We start from the raw sequence: 21,628 nt of genomic DNA, 5'->3' as shown, positions 1-21,628 counted from the left end.
AGGAAAAAAAAAAAATCTGTAAACCTCTTTGGGGTTTCTTGAATGTTTTTCTAATTCGCCACTAAGTAATCCTATATTCAGTGAAAATCTCTAAGATGTCAGAACCGGCAAGATCTAAGAGCTGCAACTTGAAGCTCGGGGTATTTCGTTGCTGGTCTTTCTTTGAAGGAGGAATAGCGCAGATATTCCACCAGCAGAAAATTTTAAGGATTGAATTGACGCCAGATTTCTTTGTCATACCTTCTAATGGTGCATTTTCTGGGAAGTTGGAAGATGTACAGTGTGCTGACATTCAGTGATCAAAGTGTGCCATTTGACTCTCCTATTAAAGCTGTTTGAAACTTCTGACACTTGTCCTGGTGTTCTTGATTAATGACATCTCTGTTCAGACCCACTTTACACAAAGACACCGTTGTTTTTGGGCTACAGCATGCTTTTTTAATGGATCCTGAAATATTTTCGTATCAGCACTTTACCCTGACATTCTATTTATTAATTATCAGTTTGTTACTGAGTAACCGAGTCTTTCAGTTAATCACACATGCTCCTTTAGTTTGTATTGCTGCTCTGGCTTGTGGATGTTGAGTAATTCGATTTGTAAAATGTGACTGTATCAGTTGTAAAATGCGGTTTGTATCAGAGGTCTCTGCAGTTATTTACTGATTTATAGGACCTTGTGTGTAACTGGAGAAAAATGCATAATTTTACTAATCATTAATGTTATTTCGAACATTTCTCTCATTCTAATGAATGAATTTGAATGTTGTGCGGCTTTTAACTGAGCATATTCCATCGAGGAACCTCTGCAAATATATCTCATGGTGGTCTTACTTTAGATGCACCTACATGGTGCACGTTTTCTATTTTGCCCTTTTTTCTACTTTATATTTTATCTCTGATATTTGGTCCTTAACCATCAGGCGGAAATAAATCAAAGGCTGTGAAAGTTGAAAAAGTTTATTCTTGCTACAACCTTTTAAATAGCAAATTAGGCGTTCGGTCGGCCTCCAAATGACCGTTTAGTCTTATTTATTCGATACGATTTTGATGTAAATTTTATCCTGGTCCTCGATTGCCAACTAATTAACTGAGAACGCCTGAAGGATCGTGCAGAGTGCACAAGATTACCGGCTTAGTCATGTGCCTTCTGTTCATTCAATCTTAATAGGCTTATTAGTGATGATGTTTCACTGATAGAAGAGCTCCATTTCAGGAAGTCACCAGATGACTGTCCATCTGTTGAATGAAGACCGGTATCTAAACAAAGATATGAACTGCATTCTAATGAACTGTACAGTTTCTTATTTTAAAATTTTTTCTCTATCAGATATCATCTGTTTCCTCGAACAGTCTTCTTGTTGCTTTAGTCAGTTTGAACCCAAAGCTTGGTCACAGTAGCCAAGCATGTACAGCAATTCCTCCAGGAACTGTTTATATCCATGACTTCCAGGAACTTTTTACATTCTAGATCTTTGATAAATATCATTTTGCCTCTTTTTGTAAGAAGGCTTAGAACAGAAGGCTTAATGTAGAAGCATTTTATTTCTGTAAGTTAGCACTTTGCAGGTACAACTTGCTCTAGGTGTCATTACCTGACTGGTAAATCCATGGTGATGGAAATAACATCATGATGTTGCCGGGCAACTAAAGTAAAACAGCTGGTTCTCAGAAAACTGGGACCCATAATTTGGCATTATTATCTCTTTTAAATTCTGCCATTGTCATTTAAATTTCCTTTATTCCCTTTTCAGTGTAGTAATCCTTAGTGGTTCTTACTCTTACTCAAGTCAACAAATGCTGCATCAATACACCAGCTTTAAAGCTAAAAAAACATGCGCCTTGACCCAATTATCGATTCCTCGAAATTCACTGCAAATCCTAATAAAAGGATTAATTCTTACAAATTCTGAGCCCCTCATAGTGGAGAAAAAAAACAATCAGGGATGTGCATCTCCACAACTCAGGCTGATGTGATTCGCAACTCGATGTATAGCCAAGGATACGACACAAATGAATCAGCTACAGATGCGATGCGATACGATACGATACGATACGATGTATCGTGTGATCCGATTTCAGACAGACAGCAAATCATTAATTTACATAAGTTTACTTCTGACTTCTAACAAAGGGCCCCTTTCACAAACACTCCTTTGTAGTGCAAATTAAAATAAAGAAATAAAAAAAATGATTAAATAAAATTAGACATCGTTTTTCTGTTCTGGGAAACTTTTTAAAATCGATGCATCACATCGTTAACTTTTATGCCGATGCTCTGATGCGAATTGGTGAATCTTACCATCCTTAAAACATAATATAACATGGTCATGGACACTTTTGAAACCAAATATTGTGACCACACAGGATACAAAGACTCTTTTTCCATTAAAAGTAGCCTCATTTTCTTATGTTTGCAATACAGCTCATATTCATATGAGATAAAAAAGACAAGTCCGTACCCAAACTGTTATTCTTGATTGGTTGACCTTTTGTGATTCGCTCGTTTAATCTGCATCTCCTTGACATTTCCTCAAGTTTCTGTTGCTTTTGTATCAGTTTATAAGCATCACTGTTTGAAGACAGTGCTTTTAGATATCTACCCGATTCTATCTTAGCTGAAAAAACCTTAGCGAGCAGATTTTTGGCAAAAATGATTTTCTTGTAACTGCAGAACTCATGGGTGAATGCTGCTCTAAATTACGATTGATTTGAGACCGTAAGACTGCATTTGATCTGACTGACCAAATTGAGCAAATGGGATATAAAATTAATCAGAGGCCAAAAATCTAGGAATACATGAAATGTAGACATATTTTGAGTAATTTTGAGTGAACTTATTTACTGTAATTATCTATGATTCGATAGTTAAAACTTATCCCAAACATGTACCCCTGGGTTCCAATTCTGGATTGCATTAAGGCAAACCATTCCAACAAATAAGGTTTGTCTGTGCTTGATGTTTGTTTGGAACAAATGAACAGATGTTTGTACACAAATCCAATTCTGTCTGGGTGCTGGTTTCCCCTCTGGCCTCACTTACAAAGAAGGTTTATTCTGCATGATATTTAGCGATATGAGCTACTGACAAATCCACTGGTGTTTTCAGAGGCCGAGTGTGACAACATCTTGTACTTTGGAGATGCCAGACAAATGATGATGCAGTTCTAAATAAGGAGTGTGTAAATATTTGGCATCTTGAATGTATGAGTCAAATTCCTGCCATCATATAGACCTTGATAAAGCACCCATTGACTGCATCATAAGAAATAATACTAAAATATATACACGTGTGTGTGTGTGTGTGTGTGTGTGTGTGTGTGTGTGTGTGTGTGTGTGTGTAAATATGCGCTTACCTGAATAGCCAAAAGTAGAATTTAGTAGCAGCAACATGCAAGTGGATTCCTGATTTCTGAAGATTTAAGGACTGGTGGTGTAACAGATGCTCGCTTAATGAAAACTGTGCTCAACGCTTTGGGCTATTGACAGGACAATTGAGTTTAAATCTTGACGCTGCCAAGCTTCTCCAGTTGGTCCTTGAACAAGACCATTAACCCTCACCTGCTCAAGCTTAATTATAACTCGCCAAATGAGTAAATGAGATATGTAATGACCTTGAATGTGTCATTGCACTGCTTCAGTTAATGTTCTTGTTTCTGGTTTCTGGAAAAATACTAAAACCAGATCGCTGTGACTTGGTATCCACCAGAACTTCTGAATATAGTAGTTTATGTTATGATTAAATTAGCTGATGTTCAAGATTTTCCAATCGGTTGGAAGATTTAAGAAGTCTACTCTAAATGTGGTACTACATTATTTTTTGGATACCAACTCCAAGAAGGCTTGATTTTGCCCTTTCGAGCATGGCATCGGTTTTCTCCTTGACGGTTTGTTGCTCTTCAATTAAAAAGGGTGCTGTCTCACGGTTGGCTTTTCTGTAACAATATAACGATGATGGATGATATTGCAGGCGTGCTCCAGTTAAGTTGTGTAAACAACTGCTACATTTATTTCGTTTCAGCTTTGTGTATTTTATTTTTTGGGTTATCTTATGTGCTTTATTAAATTTTTTTTTAACAAATTCTCTTCTTGGTTTACTGTAGAAATATACAGTACATCTTGTGTATTTGCCATCAGCAAATTTGGACTTTAGATCGGAAGGTCATGGGTTCAAATCCCAGCACCACCAATCTGCCTGTGCTGGGCTCTTGAGCAAGGCCCTTAACCCTCACGTGCATCTGCCAAATGTAATAAATGTTGCTGTGATTGACAGGGAAGAGGATAATGATGTGATTGTCTGTATTCCAAAGGATTCGCCTGAGGATCTTCAGAAATGTAATTCAAATTAAATATTGATTGAGTCAGTCCTATTCTTGGGCTTTAATTCAGAAGTACAACGGAATGGCAACATCTGAACAGTAAATTTCTTTAAATAGCGTTAAAAACATTTAAAGTGGTCTATACTTGATTAGTGCTGCAGTCAAGTCAACAAAATCTTTCGCTTCAGAGCAGCGTGACTGACGAGTCTTACATGAACGACTCTTCCTTTCGTTTTGTCAAATGCTTCCTCGTATATCCGAGGCCTTTCGAATCAGCACGGCCTGACAGCCGCAACCCCGAACTTTGACCTTTTAGCAAAGGATTTTATGGATATTTCTTAATTTTCAAGTGAAAAGTTTCGCCTTATTTAGCGTTGAGTCTCGTGTGATTAAACAGTGGGATTTATATTGCTAGAAAAATAAGCCTTCAACCAAATAATAATTAGCATGAGCCGATGTTCAGTTTTTATTTGCATAACCAGACCATCCCACTTGGACAAACTGAGTGAAATGCAATCATAATGCGAAGTATATCAAAGCTTTTTAATAGCATACCAATCCATTTTAGTGAGAGAAGTGCATATTCAGTGGTTTTTTCTGAGCATTTCCTGTTAAATGGATTGTTAACCCTACACAGAATATTACCTGGTGATTTATTGCATCTAAAGGGCAGCAGATTTAGCCTCTAAGACATTCCTGCATCATTTCCAGCAAAGCTGCTGACTCTTTTCTTTCTGCTCCCTTTTGTCTTTCCTTGGAAAAGACAAATAGCAGAGATGTGGAAATGTTTCGGCAGCATATCGCAGCCAGCGTAACGTCCCCCTGCTCTGTTTATACGAAAGGAAGCAGGAGCGTCGAGGGTTTCGCGGCTGGATAATCAGAGACCACGGGTTCCTCGTTTACGGGGTACTCGATGAAGAGATGATTTATCGGCACATTTCATTTAGTCAAGTGTGTAAGCCGTGGTCTTCTATATGCCAGGCACACTCAACTTAGATAAGCACCTCGATGCAGGATTTACAGGGCTTTCTTTATATTGGACTTTCGATTAGCATCCAAGACATGAGATGAATTCACATGCACGCATCGAGGCAGCTGAGTCGTTCCCTAAAGAGATGCCAGTCAGGCACTTTCTCCGTAGACACCTGGGAAATTTATGATGATGGTTTTTCCCTATTTGAAATCCTGACTTCTCTGGGCTTGTTATGAATCTTTACATAGAGCTTCATAAGCTTGTGCTTATCACAAAGTGCTAAAATGTGTCAGTGTTCAAATACTCGTTCATTTTATTCTGTCGTGACCTTGTCTTAATTCGTGCTCCGTATTTAAATATCTTCAGACTGATGAACATGTCGATCGTGAATGCTTAGATTTTCTACATTCTGTGTACTTTATAAGTATCAGTTCTCCGACCTATAATTCAAATAATAAAGCTATTATCATGCCAGTGGGATTTTTCTTGATTGTTATATTGTAAGGAATATACCTTGGTTTTTTGGGGGGGGTTTATGCTGAGGAACCATGAATAAGGTGATGTATTTGCAAACAGTATCGACTTGTCAGAGCGATAGTGATGGGTCACTCACGAAAGATTCGTTCATTTCAAAAGAGTCGTCTCAAAGAGTGATTCGTCCATGTTCTACCAAACATGCACGAACAAAACATCACAAAATGTCCGTAGGTGATGTACAGGTCACGTGACTCCCATAGACACTACTCATTCATATATACATATATCAATTTTCAGAAACAATTTTAGGAAGAACATGCTTATTGAAAATGTAAAACATTTTACGTTATTTGCTGATTAAAGGAATGAAATGAACTAAATGGCTCAAAAAGATTTGTTCAATTCGATGAACGAGATTCAAAGAATCAAGTCACAAAAATGATTTGATCTTCCCATCATTACAGAGCTGCTACGATGAATTACACATACTTTGGCAGGTGGATGGTCAGGAATTTCCACCCAAAATAATCTAAACCATAATAAATTTTTAATTTCGAGGTTTTCTGACGAAATAGACACAATTCTGCAGAAAGTGCCATTATAATGTCCTACTTTCCAGTTTTGATTGGAATCAAAAAGTAATTAGGAATGCAAGGTTAAAATTCCAGAATTCCATTATGTGTCTGTTAAATGCCTGTTCAATGTCTTAATTAGCAACAGGGGGCTCGCAGATCATTTAGGTAGCGTTTAATGTTCCTCCGTCTCCTGATCTTTGCTCATTTTTTCTCTACTACCCCCCCATTACACACACACACACACACACACACACACACACACACACACACACACACTAATGTCTGTTTCCAATTGCTGGATACATAGCTGGCATTCCATACCTGCGAAGCGAAAGCATTCGGGAGGGAAGGCAGTAGTCAGAAATGATCGGGGGAATTGTTCTGGATCCACTCACTCACGCTCTTTATGTAGCCTGTCTGCGTGACATTTTGTCAGGTGACCCCTGCGACTGTGTCTTTCATTGTGTCGACTCTTTAATGACCTCAGATTAGGTAAGCGAAGAGCAGGGGTCCATGCATTCAAAACTTTTGTCAGAAGAATTTAGGTGTCCGAGGGGAATCCAGTTCAAATAACATGTAGAAGAGTTTAGCTGATGTTCCAGAGGGCGTTGGACTAGAAATAAATCTGAAATTAGGCTGTCAGCACTTTGTAAGACGTCAAATGTTTGAAGGTAAAGTGGTGTTATGGGGCATCCAGCCAAGGCCAAAGACAAACGCTTTCATATGGTAAAAGTAAATTGAGTCAACAATCACTAAAGGCTGTGAACACTGAGCAGAACTTTCTCGTCAGCCTGATTACCAGTTCTGACAGCTAAATCGCCGCACTCTGTTGACTCTTGCAATTATCAGCTTTTATTACAAATAGTGCTTAACTCCTCTTGTACCTTCCCGTACGGATTCCAGCCATCGACTCGTTTCCGAAGGGTATCATCAAACAACTCACAGGACGTGACACCATTTGGAAGACTTCTAAAAGCGAAAGCTTGAGGGTTTTTTTTTTCCGCTTTGCCGATGGTCACTGGGGATGGGAAAGCTCCTGAGAAGCCCTACCCTGCTTTCTTCTTGCACATTCCTGCACTGAAAAGAGTACAAAGGAGAGGTCTGAGAAATGCTGGACAAAAGTCCACGTAGACACACACAGTTAACCTTCTCATTCAAATCCACCAATCCATCCACATTCACTTTTTAATAATAGCCGCAGAATGATTTTTTTCCACAATGGTTATTATGGAACCGTCCTTTTTATTTCTTTTGGAGCTCCTCAATTTTGCATTGAACACTGAGAGGAACCGATGTTTTAGCCAGGGGTCGATTAAGGCATGGCACAGAGATGTGTGTGTTTCTATAAAATGTATTTACACCTAATTTCCCATTAAAGTTTTTTTTTTCTTTTTTTTGGAGTTGGTGGGCGATTATTTTCTTAATCAGGCTAAAGCTGTTGCTGGGGCAAAAAAAAAAACCCTCTGATGAAATCATGACAAAACCCAAAAGGGAAGAATGCAGATGTATTTCTTTGTTGTCACTTCAAAAACACTGCGCCCTCCCAAAAAACGGGGGAAAAACAAAACATAAAGGGAACAATAGAAGCGTTGCTAGGCTGCGAACGCTCCTGAAAAAGCAATCTTGTTTTGTTTTGCGGCTTTCGCCTCTTTTGCAGAATGCGTCTTTGAGATGCTCTTCTGTGTAGATGTCCGTCTGCTTTCATTTGAGGTGAAGTGTGTGTGTGTGTTCCGGTGTGTGTGAGCTGTCAGAGTGCCTGTTTGGCCCCGGGTTGAGGAAAGGCCCCCTGTGGCATGGAAGCTGGAGCCAAATGCGCCCCCTGAGGAGAGCTTCCAAAGCCACAGAGTGACAAGCTCACAGCTGGAATGTGGGGGTCATCATACACTCTGCTGTCCACCCCTTTCCTACTAGACTCACTCTAATACACAGTTTCTTTCTCATTTCAAACTCAGTCAAGGATGTTCCCATGGTCAAATATTTCGGCTTGAAAGATTCATACCAGGACACGAAGCCGAGTCGTACTCTTTACCAGGCGACGGAGGAATATATCGCAACTTCTTTTGCATTCGCATGTTGTCTAGACCGAGCTGATGTCATCCTGTAGATATAGGCTTCCTTTGCTCATCGAAAGCCTATAGACCATTTGGCGATTGATCCTCTAATGGGACTAATGAATTGATTTGTCAGGGTCGCTTGAAAGGCAAACGCGAAGTACGGAATTTAGATGGAATTGGTTCCTTAAGGGGAAAATTGGACCACTTCAGTTTTGAAGCAAATGAGATATATGCTAAATCAAGATTCATCAATATGGTTGGCAGTTGAGAACGAAGACCCAGCAGGTCTGAGTGAGGCGATCTCAGGTCGCTTCTGCTTCTCTAGAAGAGTTTTAATGCGGCGAGAACGTCAAGCATAACTGAATTGACCCCTGGAGGTGAATCAAACTGCTGCTTAACAGATATGCAATGCATCAACACCAGGAAGAATAGTAACATATATATATATATATATATATATATATATATATATATATATATATATATATATATATATAAAGTAACAGAATGAAGAATCACTATAATAATTTAACAAATTACACTACATTATTGAGCCAAACAGAGCAATTCATACTACTGTTCTATATAAACTATACAATATACAGTATATATTTATACATACTATATATATATTTATAGTGTGTGTAGCAGTAGGTGCGTGGACGGCTCACTGTGGGTTTGCTTTCGCAGGTACGACATACAGCGATATTATACATTTATTCATTTAGCCTGAGCTTATAATATAACCTACTATAATATTTTAAGACAGAAGTTTTACAAAAAATTTATAAAAAATGCCTCTTTTAGAATCAAAGACCATTCATCAGTATATTTCCGTTTTAAATAAGCAATTCATATAAATGCAGGCTTTCAGCTGTCACTTAAACTGGTGTTCTTATCCCATTAGTTTCTATTTCATGCTCTGATTGGGTCATACGCCAGAAGTTTTATCCAATTTTATGCGATGACAACTCTGCTACCTCTTTTACAATTCTGTCGTATCACCATCGTCGTCGTCAGATCGAAAAATCTCTATCTGTAGACTTTTCTTCACGTGTTTATTCATACAAACCTACAACAAAGAGCAAGAAAAAGAAAGCAACAATTCTGCACAGACTCTGCTATTAGGTGTAAAGGCACACTTGGCTATCAGCCATGCATCCGCCGCCATCAAAACAGACTTTGTAACATTATGCCATAAACACAAGTAACAGTTGAGATGAAGGCCGCTGTATAATGGACACTGAGCTCTCATCATGGCTCTAAGTGCCGGTCATAAATAACATTCTTAGGTGCATCTCACTGATACGCTACACGAGTATCAAACACGAGCGTTGATAACGCAATCTTCATTTCCTGTCCTTTGTGATATCGGGACAGTGGCGTAGAGAATTGAGAAAACGCTAGAAAATCGGCCTTTGTTTCTTATAAAAAAAGGGAAAGCGCTCACTTGGCATCGTGGCTTAAGGCCATGTTTGATATTATGCATCACCCGGGCAACTGGTCCGAGTCATCCGTTTCAATTTCGGTGGTGAAGGGCACGGTCCAGTGGTGGCCCAAGAAAGGGCCCTAATCTGGAAGGAGGACTGGGGCGGTTATTGCATTCCCCCTTTCACACACACCCTCCACTCCTCCTCTCTTATCCCTTTTTTCTCCTCTCTATCCTTTTTTTATCCTCCTCCATAGAAAAGACAAATAGGTTTACATGCAAGCAGTTACTGCAGTCTAAAAGACCTTTGGGACTGATGTTTTGGATGACTGATGGTTATCTGAGGAGTTGCGCTCGGCTTGACAAAGTGCTTGTTTTTTTCTTTTTCTTTCCCCTGACTCCTCTCCCCTTTCCCCTTCTCTTTCTCTTGTCTTTCTCTTGATAGTTCCTCCGAAGGAACCGCAGGTGACGTGCCGATCAAACACCTACCCCAGGGGCTTCTACTGCAGTTGGCACCTTTTGCATCCAACATACATCCCCACGGAATTTGAAGTCAACGTCCAGTAAGGTTTTTTTTTAGCACTTTATTTTTTTTTTCTATCCTTGTTGTTATCTGTTCCTATTTCTGCTTGCTGTCTCAATCTTCATCTGTCACCAAACCCTCCCTTTTTCCATTCCCCCATCTTTCTGTCTGTCTATCTCGTTCTCTCTCTCTGTCATGTCGGGTCTGGCCTCATGTAAGAAAGAGGCTGCCTGAATCAGTGATCTATGCAGTCAGCTTCTCCCTGCTGAGAGCTGATTAGGCCTGTCTGACTAGAAGAGACCAAACTCAGCGATTCTCAGCCTATAGCCCTTGTGGGATACAACCAGGCATATACTTGAGTGCTCTCTCTCTCTCTCTCTCTCTCTCTCTCTCTCTCTCTCTCTCTTTCTGTCTTATTCTGTCACTTCTCTCTTTTCACTCACTCCCTCTGCATGACCTTCATTTACATTTACTCATTCAACTGATACTAGGAGTAGGAGTTGAAGGTTAAAAGCCATGCTCAAGGGTCCAACAGTGGCAGCTTGGTGGAGATGGGATTTGAACTGACACCCTTCTAATGAGTGGTGCCAAGGTCTCACCCTCTGAGCCATAACTACACTTTTTCATCTCACAGCTCACTTTCTCCTGTTTTCAAAGTACTTAGTTAAAAAAACATCTATAAAAAATAGAGTAAAAATAAAAAATACATAAATATAATACAATTTGAAAATAAATATTTTATATTATTGTTATTGTTATTATTATTATTATTATTATTATTACAAAAATGACACAAAATTAAATTCATTATAAAACATTATAATAAATTAGGAACAGTTTCAAATTTGCAAGCTGCTGGTGTAGAATAAAAGTATAAGGGTTTTAATAACATTATGAGCAATTAAAACATAATGACAGAAAACCTAATGAGAAATTTAATGTATAATTGATGAATGTATCAGCATGGCGGTGCTGGGATTTGAACTCACACCCTTCGAATGAAACTGCACTTGCTCTTATTCAGTATTTTTTACAGTTTTGATATTTCAAAGTATTTACTTGAAAAAGCAAAAAGCTCACATTCAATATTGCAAACGCAACTATATAAAAATCATTTAAAAATGTTTTTTATAAAAAATGTATTTAATAAATGATTTAAAAAGAAATTATTATTATTATTATTATTATTATTATTATTATTAATAACAAAAAAAGTTACAAAATTAAATTCATTATAAAATCCTATAAAAAATTCAAAACAAAATTTTGACAAAATAAAAATGTATAAATTATAAGCTGCTAGTTTACGAGTAAAACATAATTGTTATAACAATATATGAGCAATTTATAAAGAATGACCCTGATTAAAAAATATAATAAATAAAAGGTACAGTGTATTGATTGTGTAAATCATCTGGAAAAACGCGATCAAAGCAGTAACCGGTTCCGAAGCATGCTCATCTCTCGCTTTTCTTCTCTCTCTCTTCTTCTGGTACCTGAAACAAAAAAGAATTAGTTGTACAAAAGGCAAAATAGCGTGTTCTTGATTACTGAAATCTACACCTACACCCAAAAAAGTCCTGTACAGATGCAGCGTACGCGTCACGGCCTCGCGTCATGCCGAAGAGCCGGCTTTTCCGCGATCGTTTTGGGCTGATCACAAATGTCAGCGAGCAATTTCACAGCATGCAGTAACTCATTAATTCTCTACAGCCAATATGTCACATTTGAATAATCGTTCCTGTGCTTCGAAACTAGCTAGCGTGACTTCAATCTCATTGATTAAAAATAGTCCTTAATTAGGGAACAATGGCCTTCATTAACCTGTCCTATTAACAAATACCAAAATAATTCATAACATTACAATGGCCGGATTTTTTTGTTGTTGTTTTGTTTGTTAGGTGTGAAATCTAGCAACAATATGAAGACCAGATGCTAGTCGATTTTTAGGACCGGGCGTTTTTGCCAATTCCTTTGCTCAAGGGAAAGGAAGTGATATCAGAAGAACAGCAATGATACTGTAACAGCACCCAGGCTTTTTGGCAGATGGCACCCTGGGGCAGACTCCTGGCAGTCTTCCACAGCAAATCTATTCTTGTCCTGGGCTTTAGGCAAAATATCCCATTGGTTTAAAAACAAAATCTAATGGCTGAAATGTAATGGTGCACCCCAGTGAGAGGAAAACATGCTTCGAGTGATCTGATAATAATTGTCATACAAAATGTCATAGTAAGATAAGTAAGGACTAAAACCTGAAGTTTCATTCCGTATAGAAAACCGTGAACGCCCATTCCCATTCTGAAGAAAACTTTCTGAACTGTTACGTTTTTATCAATACAAAAATAACACTTCATTTTTTCCACACGAGTTACATCCTGTTATCGCTTACGTTACAGCATCTTAATACATCATCCGTCATTAGCCTCTGTTTGCTCATGAGGGTAGAAAAACTCTGCTTGTGAATAGAGAATCTAGATCACTGAGCCTGGAGATTCCTTCCAAAATGCTAAATAAAGATCTTTTTAAACAGCCTCTGTGATATGTGTAGCATCCGCCTTCCAAGTTGTATAAAATAAATAACTTATTAGAACATGTGCATTAATACAAACATGCAGAAAAACAACAGCTTTTGCAGAATTAAGCAGAATTAAGGAAAAATCTATATAATCATTTAAATACAAAACAAGACAGAGATACATTGTGAGGACCACCTGATTGGAGTCTTTAATGCACAGGATATGTTGTTAAATTTCCTAAATGCAAGATGACCAACGTGAACCAATCGTGGGCAATTTGCATGTTGTGGTTCCTATACGGTGGTCCTACCTTGTACTGTTTCAAAGATGGCCGTTGTCATGTCCTTGCAACCAAAAATAGCCCGCACGCATTTTTGGACAGTGTCAAAAATTTTGGATGGTCATCTCACAGTGTGTTTGCTGGTATGATCTAAATCTAGATGAGGATAGGTAAAAAAAAATGCTAATCTAATCTAAAAAATAATTGAGATTAATTTGTAATAAGAAACTATTCTGGAGTCTTGTTGCAGCGGAGGTTTTTCTTCTACAATGTTCCATTTAGTATTCAAGAAAAAAAAATGAATGGAAGCAAATATCAGAAGGATTACAGCTCCAACGGCTTTTCCCAAGCCACGACCGGGTCCACATTCTCCTTCTCCGCTGCCTTCTGCATTTTTCAGTACACACACGAACCACAATTGCCAAGTCGTGATTCATCTTGCTATATTTGTTTACCACTAGCCCATGCTGATGACGTTCTATACTAAGAATGCATACTGATGAGTTTAACTCATCCTTTATTTTTTTTTATCTGATAAATTGTGTCCAAAATCACCAAACGAATGTTTTTCTCTTTTGTTAAAAAAATTTATTTTCTCACCCAGACACAGCCAGAAGTCTCTAGAAGTGACGCGGGATGATGTCCACAAGAACAGATGCCATGTGATGTTCCCCGAGCTCTTCTCTAGTTTTCCCTACCGAGTCAATGTCACGGCCATCAACGAGCTCGGGTCGGCATCCACAGCCAGCAGCTTTGAGGAGTCAAACATGGGTGAATAATCACATATATGCATATGTGTATATACACAGACACACACATACACGGTATTTTCCTCCAATTTCATTTCCGCTTCGTTAAAATTCTGCACTTTTCACCGGTTTTGAGGTTCCTCAAAGCAGAAAGCTACACAGGCTGTGTTTACGTTCTAAATAAGACACACAGAAAGTAGTTGCAGGGATTTATGAAGTACTAAATACCTAAAAATAGACATTTTATAGACCGTTAAAGTGTTTTGATGGAGGAAGTGCTGTGTGGGTTTGACCAAATGAATACACTTAGCCTATAAACATCAACATAAACTGCACGCGTTTTAAGACATAACTCTCACCAGGCAGCTGGTGGAAGACCATCACTGTCTACAGCCATTCATGTCAATTACACAAATCATGTTTGGCATCGCAGCCTGCTTTTCATGCTCAGAAAGAGAATAGCCCTGTAATCATTTAGCGGGGGCAAAAGAATGGAAGTGTCCGAAACATCTGGCCCATAATGTGGTCCACATTGTGTTATCTGTTAGGCACAGTGATATCTCGGGTCGGGCAAAACGTTCTCCCCATCGAGACAAATCGAGACATTCAATCACTCCGCACAGGCAATGAAGGGAATATGTGGTCTGTAAGATGGGGAGGGGGGGGATAGTAAGGATGGGGAGTAGAAAATAGCAAAGGCTCCCTGGGAACAAAATAAAGTGCATAGTTAATAGTAATAAAAAATGCTAATATCATCTGGATTACTGGATTAACTGGAGAAATATTTGCCTCCTAGTGATAACGATGATTTATTGCGCAAGACTGGCCTCGGTTTTCAACCGGCCACTGCAAATTTGATTGGTTTCCAAAACCGATTTACGATTAGTGTACAATTAGTAATTAGTGTGGGGAGCAGGCAGCTAACGCGTTCAGGAATCGCACACATTTTTTTAAATGCACGTATAGTGAGTTTGATGCAGTATATTTAAGTCTGTTATATTAGGGATGCATTAATATTACACCATGCTCAGTGGTTAAGGCTTTTGATCTGAAGGTCGGGGGTTGAGGACCAGGATCGCCAAGCCGTCACTCTTGGTCCCCTTGAGCAAGGCCCTTAACCTGAAGTACTCCAAGGGCTGAAATTTTACAGCAAACGTCAGACGGGCCTTACCCAGGGGCCCAGGAGTGGCAGCTTGTGTGACTGGGATTTAAACTCAAAACCATTGGATCCAAAGTCTAACCCTGATCCACTAAACTACCACCTCCCCATGGCTGATCCTGCGCACTGAACCGAGCTTCATAACATCACCGGGATATACAATTTTATTAATGGATAGTCTGGAGACTAGTGTGAGGTCAGCTGAACTGTGTGTTTACACCAGAATGAGCCTGTATAGTCAGATTTATAGATTGTGCACAGAATTCATGTACACATTAGAGAGAGCACTTCAGCTCAGCGAGCACTGAGCACTCATACACACATACATCACAGGGTGTACAGTTTGCAAACGTACAACTTTCGCAACTCACTAAATTCCTTCCAGTTAAACGGCATAACGTTATTAAATACGAAATACAGCATGAGGAGTTTGTTGCCAGCAGGAACCAACCCAGGAGCAAACAACATAAACAGAGCTAAATAAAATGTTTCCATGATGCCCCAGAAAAAATTTAAATAAAATAAATAAAACCTTACATCCATCAATAAAATAGGAGAAAGAAAGAGTGCTTTAATTTGTTGCCTTTATGTTCCATTACACATTGTCCTGTTAGGTCACTCGTGCATTTGTTCGGTTTTTGTGTCCAGAGCATAGGCGCTTGCCCTCCGTCCATAAAAGCCTGAGAGAGTCTCAAAGAAGACTAATCATGTGTTTGTCCCAGGATGGGTTTTAAACAATATCCACACAGTGTTTTCGCGTTGTAAAAAGAGTGTTTGAATCATGCCAGGTCAGGACTCTGCATATAAATCCAAGCCAACTGTGTGTACCATGAATAGTTAAGAGACAGGAGAGGGAGGAGGTTTGGACAGAGCTTACCCCCATGGTTCAGGGCGTCTCTTTGTCCCCATGCGTGTCTCTGTGTGTGTGAAGCTGAACCGCAGAGCAAACACTGTGGAACCTCGGCCACCACGAGGAGGGAGGAAGAGAATGACCATGCTGTTGTGCTCTTCCCGTTTCTCATAAACCTCAGCTAAATGGGGTGACCCAGAAAGAACTGCATGCATTCAGAGATGTTTTTGGCCCTGAGACTTTCTCCGAGACATGTTGCAACACAGATGCCCTGTGAAGATGTGTATGATGTCAAACAGATTTTCCGCTCAGTGGGAAGATCGACACTTAGACGCCATTGTCTTTTGCATATTTTCCTCTTTTATATATAATCAAGTGCTTCCTAGATGCTGTATGTTTTGCACTAATCCCCAGTGGTGGTTCTTTTCAAAGCAATACTGTCCCCAGCGTTACAATCGGCTCTGATAATGTCCTTGTTAATCCACAGTGAAACCAGATCCTCCAGAGAAGGTGGTGGCCAGACCCATTCCCAACAATGCAAGGAGGCTTGAGGTGACCTGGAGCAGCCCGTCCACATGGCCGGACATCGAATCCTTCCCTCTTAAGTACTTCCTGCGCTACCGTCCTCTCATCAGAGACCAGTGGCAGCATGTAAGAGCACATTTCTTCTGATTTATTTTGGGGGGGGCTCGTTTCGCTTTCTGCAAAATCCAAAACACATGCAGAGTTCAATGCAGTCAGTCTGCTTTCTCACAATAATCATCACAGTTTGATCAGTTTATAGTTTTGCGCTGATAATATGTTCACTACATACAGATAAAAACAATGACGTTTTAAAATTTACATTTTTGTGTCCTATCAAGATTCACCGAACAGGCATAACATTATGACATCATAAAATTAGTGATTGAGTTACACTGATCATCGCTTCATTAGGGCACCGTTTAACGGGTGGATATATTTGTTAGGCAGCAAGTGAACATTTTGTCCTCAAAGGAAAAGTGGGCGAGCGTAAGGATTTGAGCGAGTTGACAAATTGTGACGTCTGGACGTCTGGGTCAGAGAGTCTCCAAAACTGCAGCTCTTGTGGGATGTTCCTGGTCTGCAGTGGTCAGTATCTATCAAAAGTGCTCCAAGGAAGGAACAGTGGTGAACCAGCGACAGGGTCGTTGGGGGCCGAGGCGCATTGATGTATCTGGGAAACGAAGGCTGGTCCGTGTGGTTCCGATCAAACAGACAAGCTCCTGTAGTTCAAACTGCTGAAGAAGTTAATGATGTTGATGCACAAAGGGTTACGACTGTTTTAGCGGCAAAAGGGGGACGAAAGCAATATTAGGGTGGAGGTCATGTTATATGTCAATAATAATAAATATATAATAAATCAATAATAATAAATGTCGTGAATACCTTACGCTCAGGTAATAAGAGGGTTAATAATGTGAATGATGCTAGTAATCAAAGTAAGAATTCATTTCCTGCTTATTATTCATTATAATTTGTTGTTCTTATGTTGTAATTAAATTTTAATGGAAACTGCTTGGTTTGAAGCACCATCCTATTTTTTTTACTTTGGCTTCCTGAGAATTTACTGGCCAATAAAAACAAAATACAAATTTGTTTTCAAGATCTGTATTTTCCTTCACAGTGTGAGATACATTGCAACATAATGCCCTAAATCTGTAATCCCACCCTCAAAATCTTGTAAGAACTTACTGAACAATTCAAACCTCAGTGAAAGGTGACAGCAACATCTTAAATTCACTTCATTTTATTTGAAGAACACTTTTAACAATGGACTTTGTTTTAAAGCAGCTTTACAGAGATAAAGTGGTCATAAAAGAATGTATACGTTGTGTATGTTTTGTAGGATTTACAGTAAAGACTTTAACTGGCTTTTATCAGGACTACAGTGAAAGCACAGTCTCACTAACAGCATCTCAATGGGATTACTGGGGACGATATTTAGAGAGCAGATGTGCACATATTCCACACAATTCACTTAGTGGATCATACAGGTAGTATTAAGGAATTGACACTAAACAAGACTGAAATTGGCAGGATTACAGTACAGGATGAAGTGTTATCAAATCTGAATCTTGCACCTGTGTTGTTGGTAATCTCTCACGTTTTCTCCGTGGAGACGCTGATGAATGTTTTCTCTGTAATTGCTGATTTTACAGCCTGGCTCTGGCAGATTTGTTTCCCTGAAGCTGAAGGCATTCTGTACAGTGGTTTTCCGAACATGGATTTTTTTAGTGTTAGCATGCTAGTCAGTCAGGCTACATCATTTATTAGTATCTAAATATTGTAAATATTGGTGCTCTAAATACACTGTTTGATTTTTGCACTAGTACAATAAAAAAAAAGTTTAAGAATGCATGTTCATTGTAGTTCAAGACAGACAGACAGACAGACAGACAGACAGATTGTTGTGAAAGTACTGCTGGTCATTACTGCCATTTTTCTTTGACCTTTGCGAAGGTTTTACTGTTTTTTTCCACCATCCTGAATTTATAAACCTCTCGTGCAAACACCAATGATGATTAACTCAATTTATTCTTGAAGACTTCCAATATTTCACCCAAAGACCTGTTTAAATATTAACCTTTTTAAATCCAAACAGGGACACTTTATCAGCTAAAAGACCAGAGATCACCTCATCTGTTTTGTAGGGGCCCAAGTCTGTAGGGCCCACGTCTTTTTTGTAAGGGCCCATGTCTGTTTTGTATAGGTCAATGCCTGTTTTGTAGGGGCCCACGACTGTTTTGGAGGGGCTCACGTCTAAGCTGCTTCTCACATATGATAACACTCACTGTATCATTGTAAGAGGGCTTTGAAGAAATGAAAGAAACAGGTCAGAGTGTAGGAAGTAGTCTATTTCTCCCAGTCTTCATGTTAGAAGGTGAAAATATTCGACTAAGAGCAGATCCTTGCATTTGACTGTGTTTGGTTAACAAATACTGCCTTGTTCACTGTTTGTGTGTTATATGTGGAATGGGACGACATGCTGCGAAAGCTCACTTAATGAAATTTTCTATTCAAGATTATGAATTATTTACAGCAAAAGTAAGGGGGTTTTTTTCATGGTAAGAGTGTAGTACAAACACTCTAGAGAATAAATAGTCATAGAAACCCTGGAATAATTTCTCAAATTAATTGAAAAAGTTATTAGGTTTTAGTCAAGAAACATTTAGATTGTCCCAATATTTCATTACAATCCCTTTGTTATTTATTTGTTTGTTTGCTTGTTTTTATTATTTTTTTTGCCTGTCTGTGTGTCTATCTAGCTAGCTAGCTATCCTCATATTAATTTTTTTGGTGTTTGTATACTAATTTATTTAATTAACTATTTAAATAGATAAGAAGGTAGATAGACACATATCCAGGAATGCATTCGCGGTCTAGATATCAATGCGAAATATTTTTCTAATACTTTGCAATGGTCGTCTAGAACAACTTATGTCAATCATTAGTAGACAAAAAACTGCCAACGATTAACATCACAGCTACAAAAAAAAAAAAAAAACCCGAAGGTTTCTATGTTTCATTGAGATTTATTCATACAAGTTATACAAGTTTGTAGTTTTGCATAAATTCCTATTTTCTTCGACTATTGGATTATTGCGTATGCAAAACCCATTACTCAGGGGCCACAAAAACGTACTGGTGATTATGTAGTTATGTAGGTGATGATTGTGCAGCTTTTCACACTCATCTGAGGTCCACATTGTGTAAAGATATGAACAGGTTTTGAGCCTCGTATTACATATTTAATTATTCAGGATTATTCAATGTGTAAAATGAATTATTCAGCAAGGGCAGTTCAAATAATTAGAAACGTGTGTGGTTACGACAGGAATAAATGTAAATCGGTGATGTTCTGATGTTTTACGTTTGCAGAACTTTGAAAGCCAATCAGACTTCAGAGCAGATAAAACACAAAAGAAATCAGTTCTAATTATAAAATGCCAGCCTCTGTAGTGACTACATCGTGTAGGAATTTGTTCTGTGATTTATCCCTGAGCTGATTTCTTTGTCCCCTGCTGTAGCGCTCAGACCATCAGTGATCTGTAACAGAGAACAGTATAACTACCTCATGTATTCTGCGCATTGGCATTTATGGAATGGTTGAGTAGTGTGAATTTTGCGGTATTGTTGAGAAAAATGGCTGCAGTGGGAAATTCAATAGATCCCTGTTCAGGCTTGATTGCCATTGATTGGCTAGAGACAGGAATGAGGAGAAATCTGCTGCCAGACAAGAAAGAGCTTCGACATGCTCCAACATGTCGCGTGAAGCTTTTTGAAGAACCTCAAAAAAGTTCACTGGCTGACCGCTGCATGAGCTTTGTGCGCTTGAGTGGAAATGTGCTGAAAGACTTATTTCCATATCGACAGCTTAAATGGTGGAGTTGTTGCTTTTTTTTGGGGCTCGGCCCTCTGTTAACGTCTAGATGATACAAGTGTAAACCGCGAGGACTGTTTGCGGCGTTTGAGTTATTTTGCTGAAAAACTGTGCTACGCGTTACCTTTTGTCCTCGAGAGAAAAAGAGAAGTGAGTGATAGATTGAGGGTGTTGAGAGAGAATAGAGGAAAAAAAGGCCCTCAGACCGGCTGTGAAATGGCCACATGTGTTTCACGCTTTGCTTTTTTGCTCCAATGAAAGCAGCAGGCCAGAGGACGAACGCAGCGAGGAGAGATGGGAGGAGGGCGTGAAAACTAACGTAGCAGGCCGTTTTTCCACTCAGATGCCTTTTCATTTGAGAACCCATGCCTTTAAAGTCGCTCTTTACGAGCGGAACGATCTCGCCCCGGTGGATGATTGTGGGAATTGCAGGTGTAGCAAAGCAGATTCTGCCTTCAAGGGTACAAGCCTTTTCAGTTCAGCTCCTACACGTGTTTTCTCCTATATATAGCAGGCCACTCAGGATCTTCCATGTAAAGCAGAGCTGGCTTTGTGCACAGGGGCATAGTCATGCTGAAACAGGTTTGAGTCCCCTAGTTCTAGTGAAGGGAATATTTCATGCTACACATTCCAAAGTACGTCCTGTACAAGTGTGTGGCTCCAACTTTTGCAACAGTTTGGAAAAGAACCACATGTGGCTGGAAGGAGGTGGCAGCTTATTGGTTAAGGCTCTGGGTTACTGATTGGAAAGTTTTGGGTTTAAGACCCCTGGTATCACCAAGCTGCCACTATTGGGGCCACTGAGCAAGGAGCAGTGCTCCTTAGGCGCTGTATTATGTCTGACCCCAGCTTCCTAAAATTGCTGGGATATGCAAAGAAGTACATGTGACAAGTATAAAACATCTTTACTTTTATATATTGATTGAAGATAAAAACGATGATTAAATAAATGTTAGTAAACAAACAATCTAGTTGAAAATGGTTAACTGAAGCCAGTGCAAAATAAAAGATAACAGCCTCAAATTTATACTAACAATTAATCAGAAAAGTACCTGATGTTCCTTCTCACTCGCTAGTTGCTTATGTGGACATTTATAAGAAAGGAATTTCAGCCGAATGCCTCTGCTGTAACACAATCAGTCAAATACCGAGGCGGAATTTTAGGCTTGTCCTCACTGATTAGGCTTCCAGATGATTCCATAGTGAGATGTGTGTCTAATCGGATGGATGGAACTGAAGATCTTGAAATTCATCACTACATCTGGGGTTTATGATGTTTTATAAACATCCCCTTTAGGTTGTATAAGTGTTGTAGTCGTAAAGCA

General features: G+C 39.1%; 1 protein-coding gene across 1 annotated transcript in view; it reads left to right on the top strand.

Annotated features, from left to right (window-relative positions):
• Positions 1-21,628, top strand: part of cntfr (ciliary neurotrophic factor receptor) — a 160,327-nt gene that overhangs the window by 115,298 nt on the left and 23,401 nt on the right. The window contains exons 4-6 of the mRNA XM_046860345.1: positions 10,270-10,387; positions 13,748-13,914; positions 16,389-16,552. Of these exons, the coding sequence (XP_046716301.1) occupies positions 10,270-10,387; positions 13,748-13,914; positions 16,389-16,552 (449 nt within the window). The remainder of the gene's footprint in view (positions 1-10,269; positions 10,388-13,747; positions 13,915-16,388; positions 16,553-21,628) is intronic.

The sequence above is a fragment of the Silurus meridionalis genome, chromosome 11 (genome assembly GCF_014805685.1).
Source record: "Silurus meridionalis isolate SWU-2019-XX chromosome 11, ASM1480568v1, whole genome shotgun sequence".
Lineage (NCBI taxonomy): Eukaryota > Metazoa > Chordata > Actinopteri > Siluriformes > Siluridae > Silurus > Silurus meridionalis.
The sequence above is the reverse complement of the archived record's forward strand: the minus strand, read 5'-3'. Positions and strand labels throughout refer to the sequence as shown.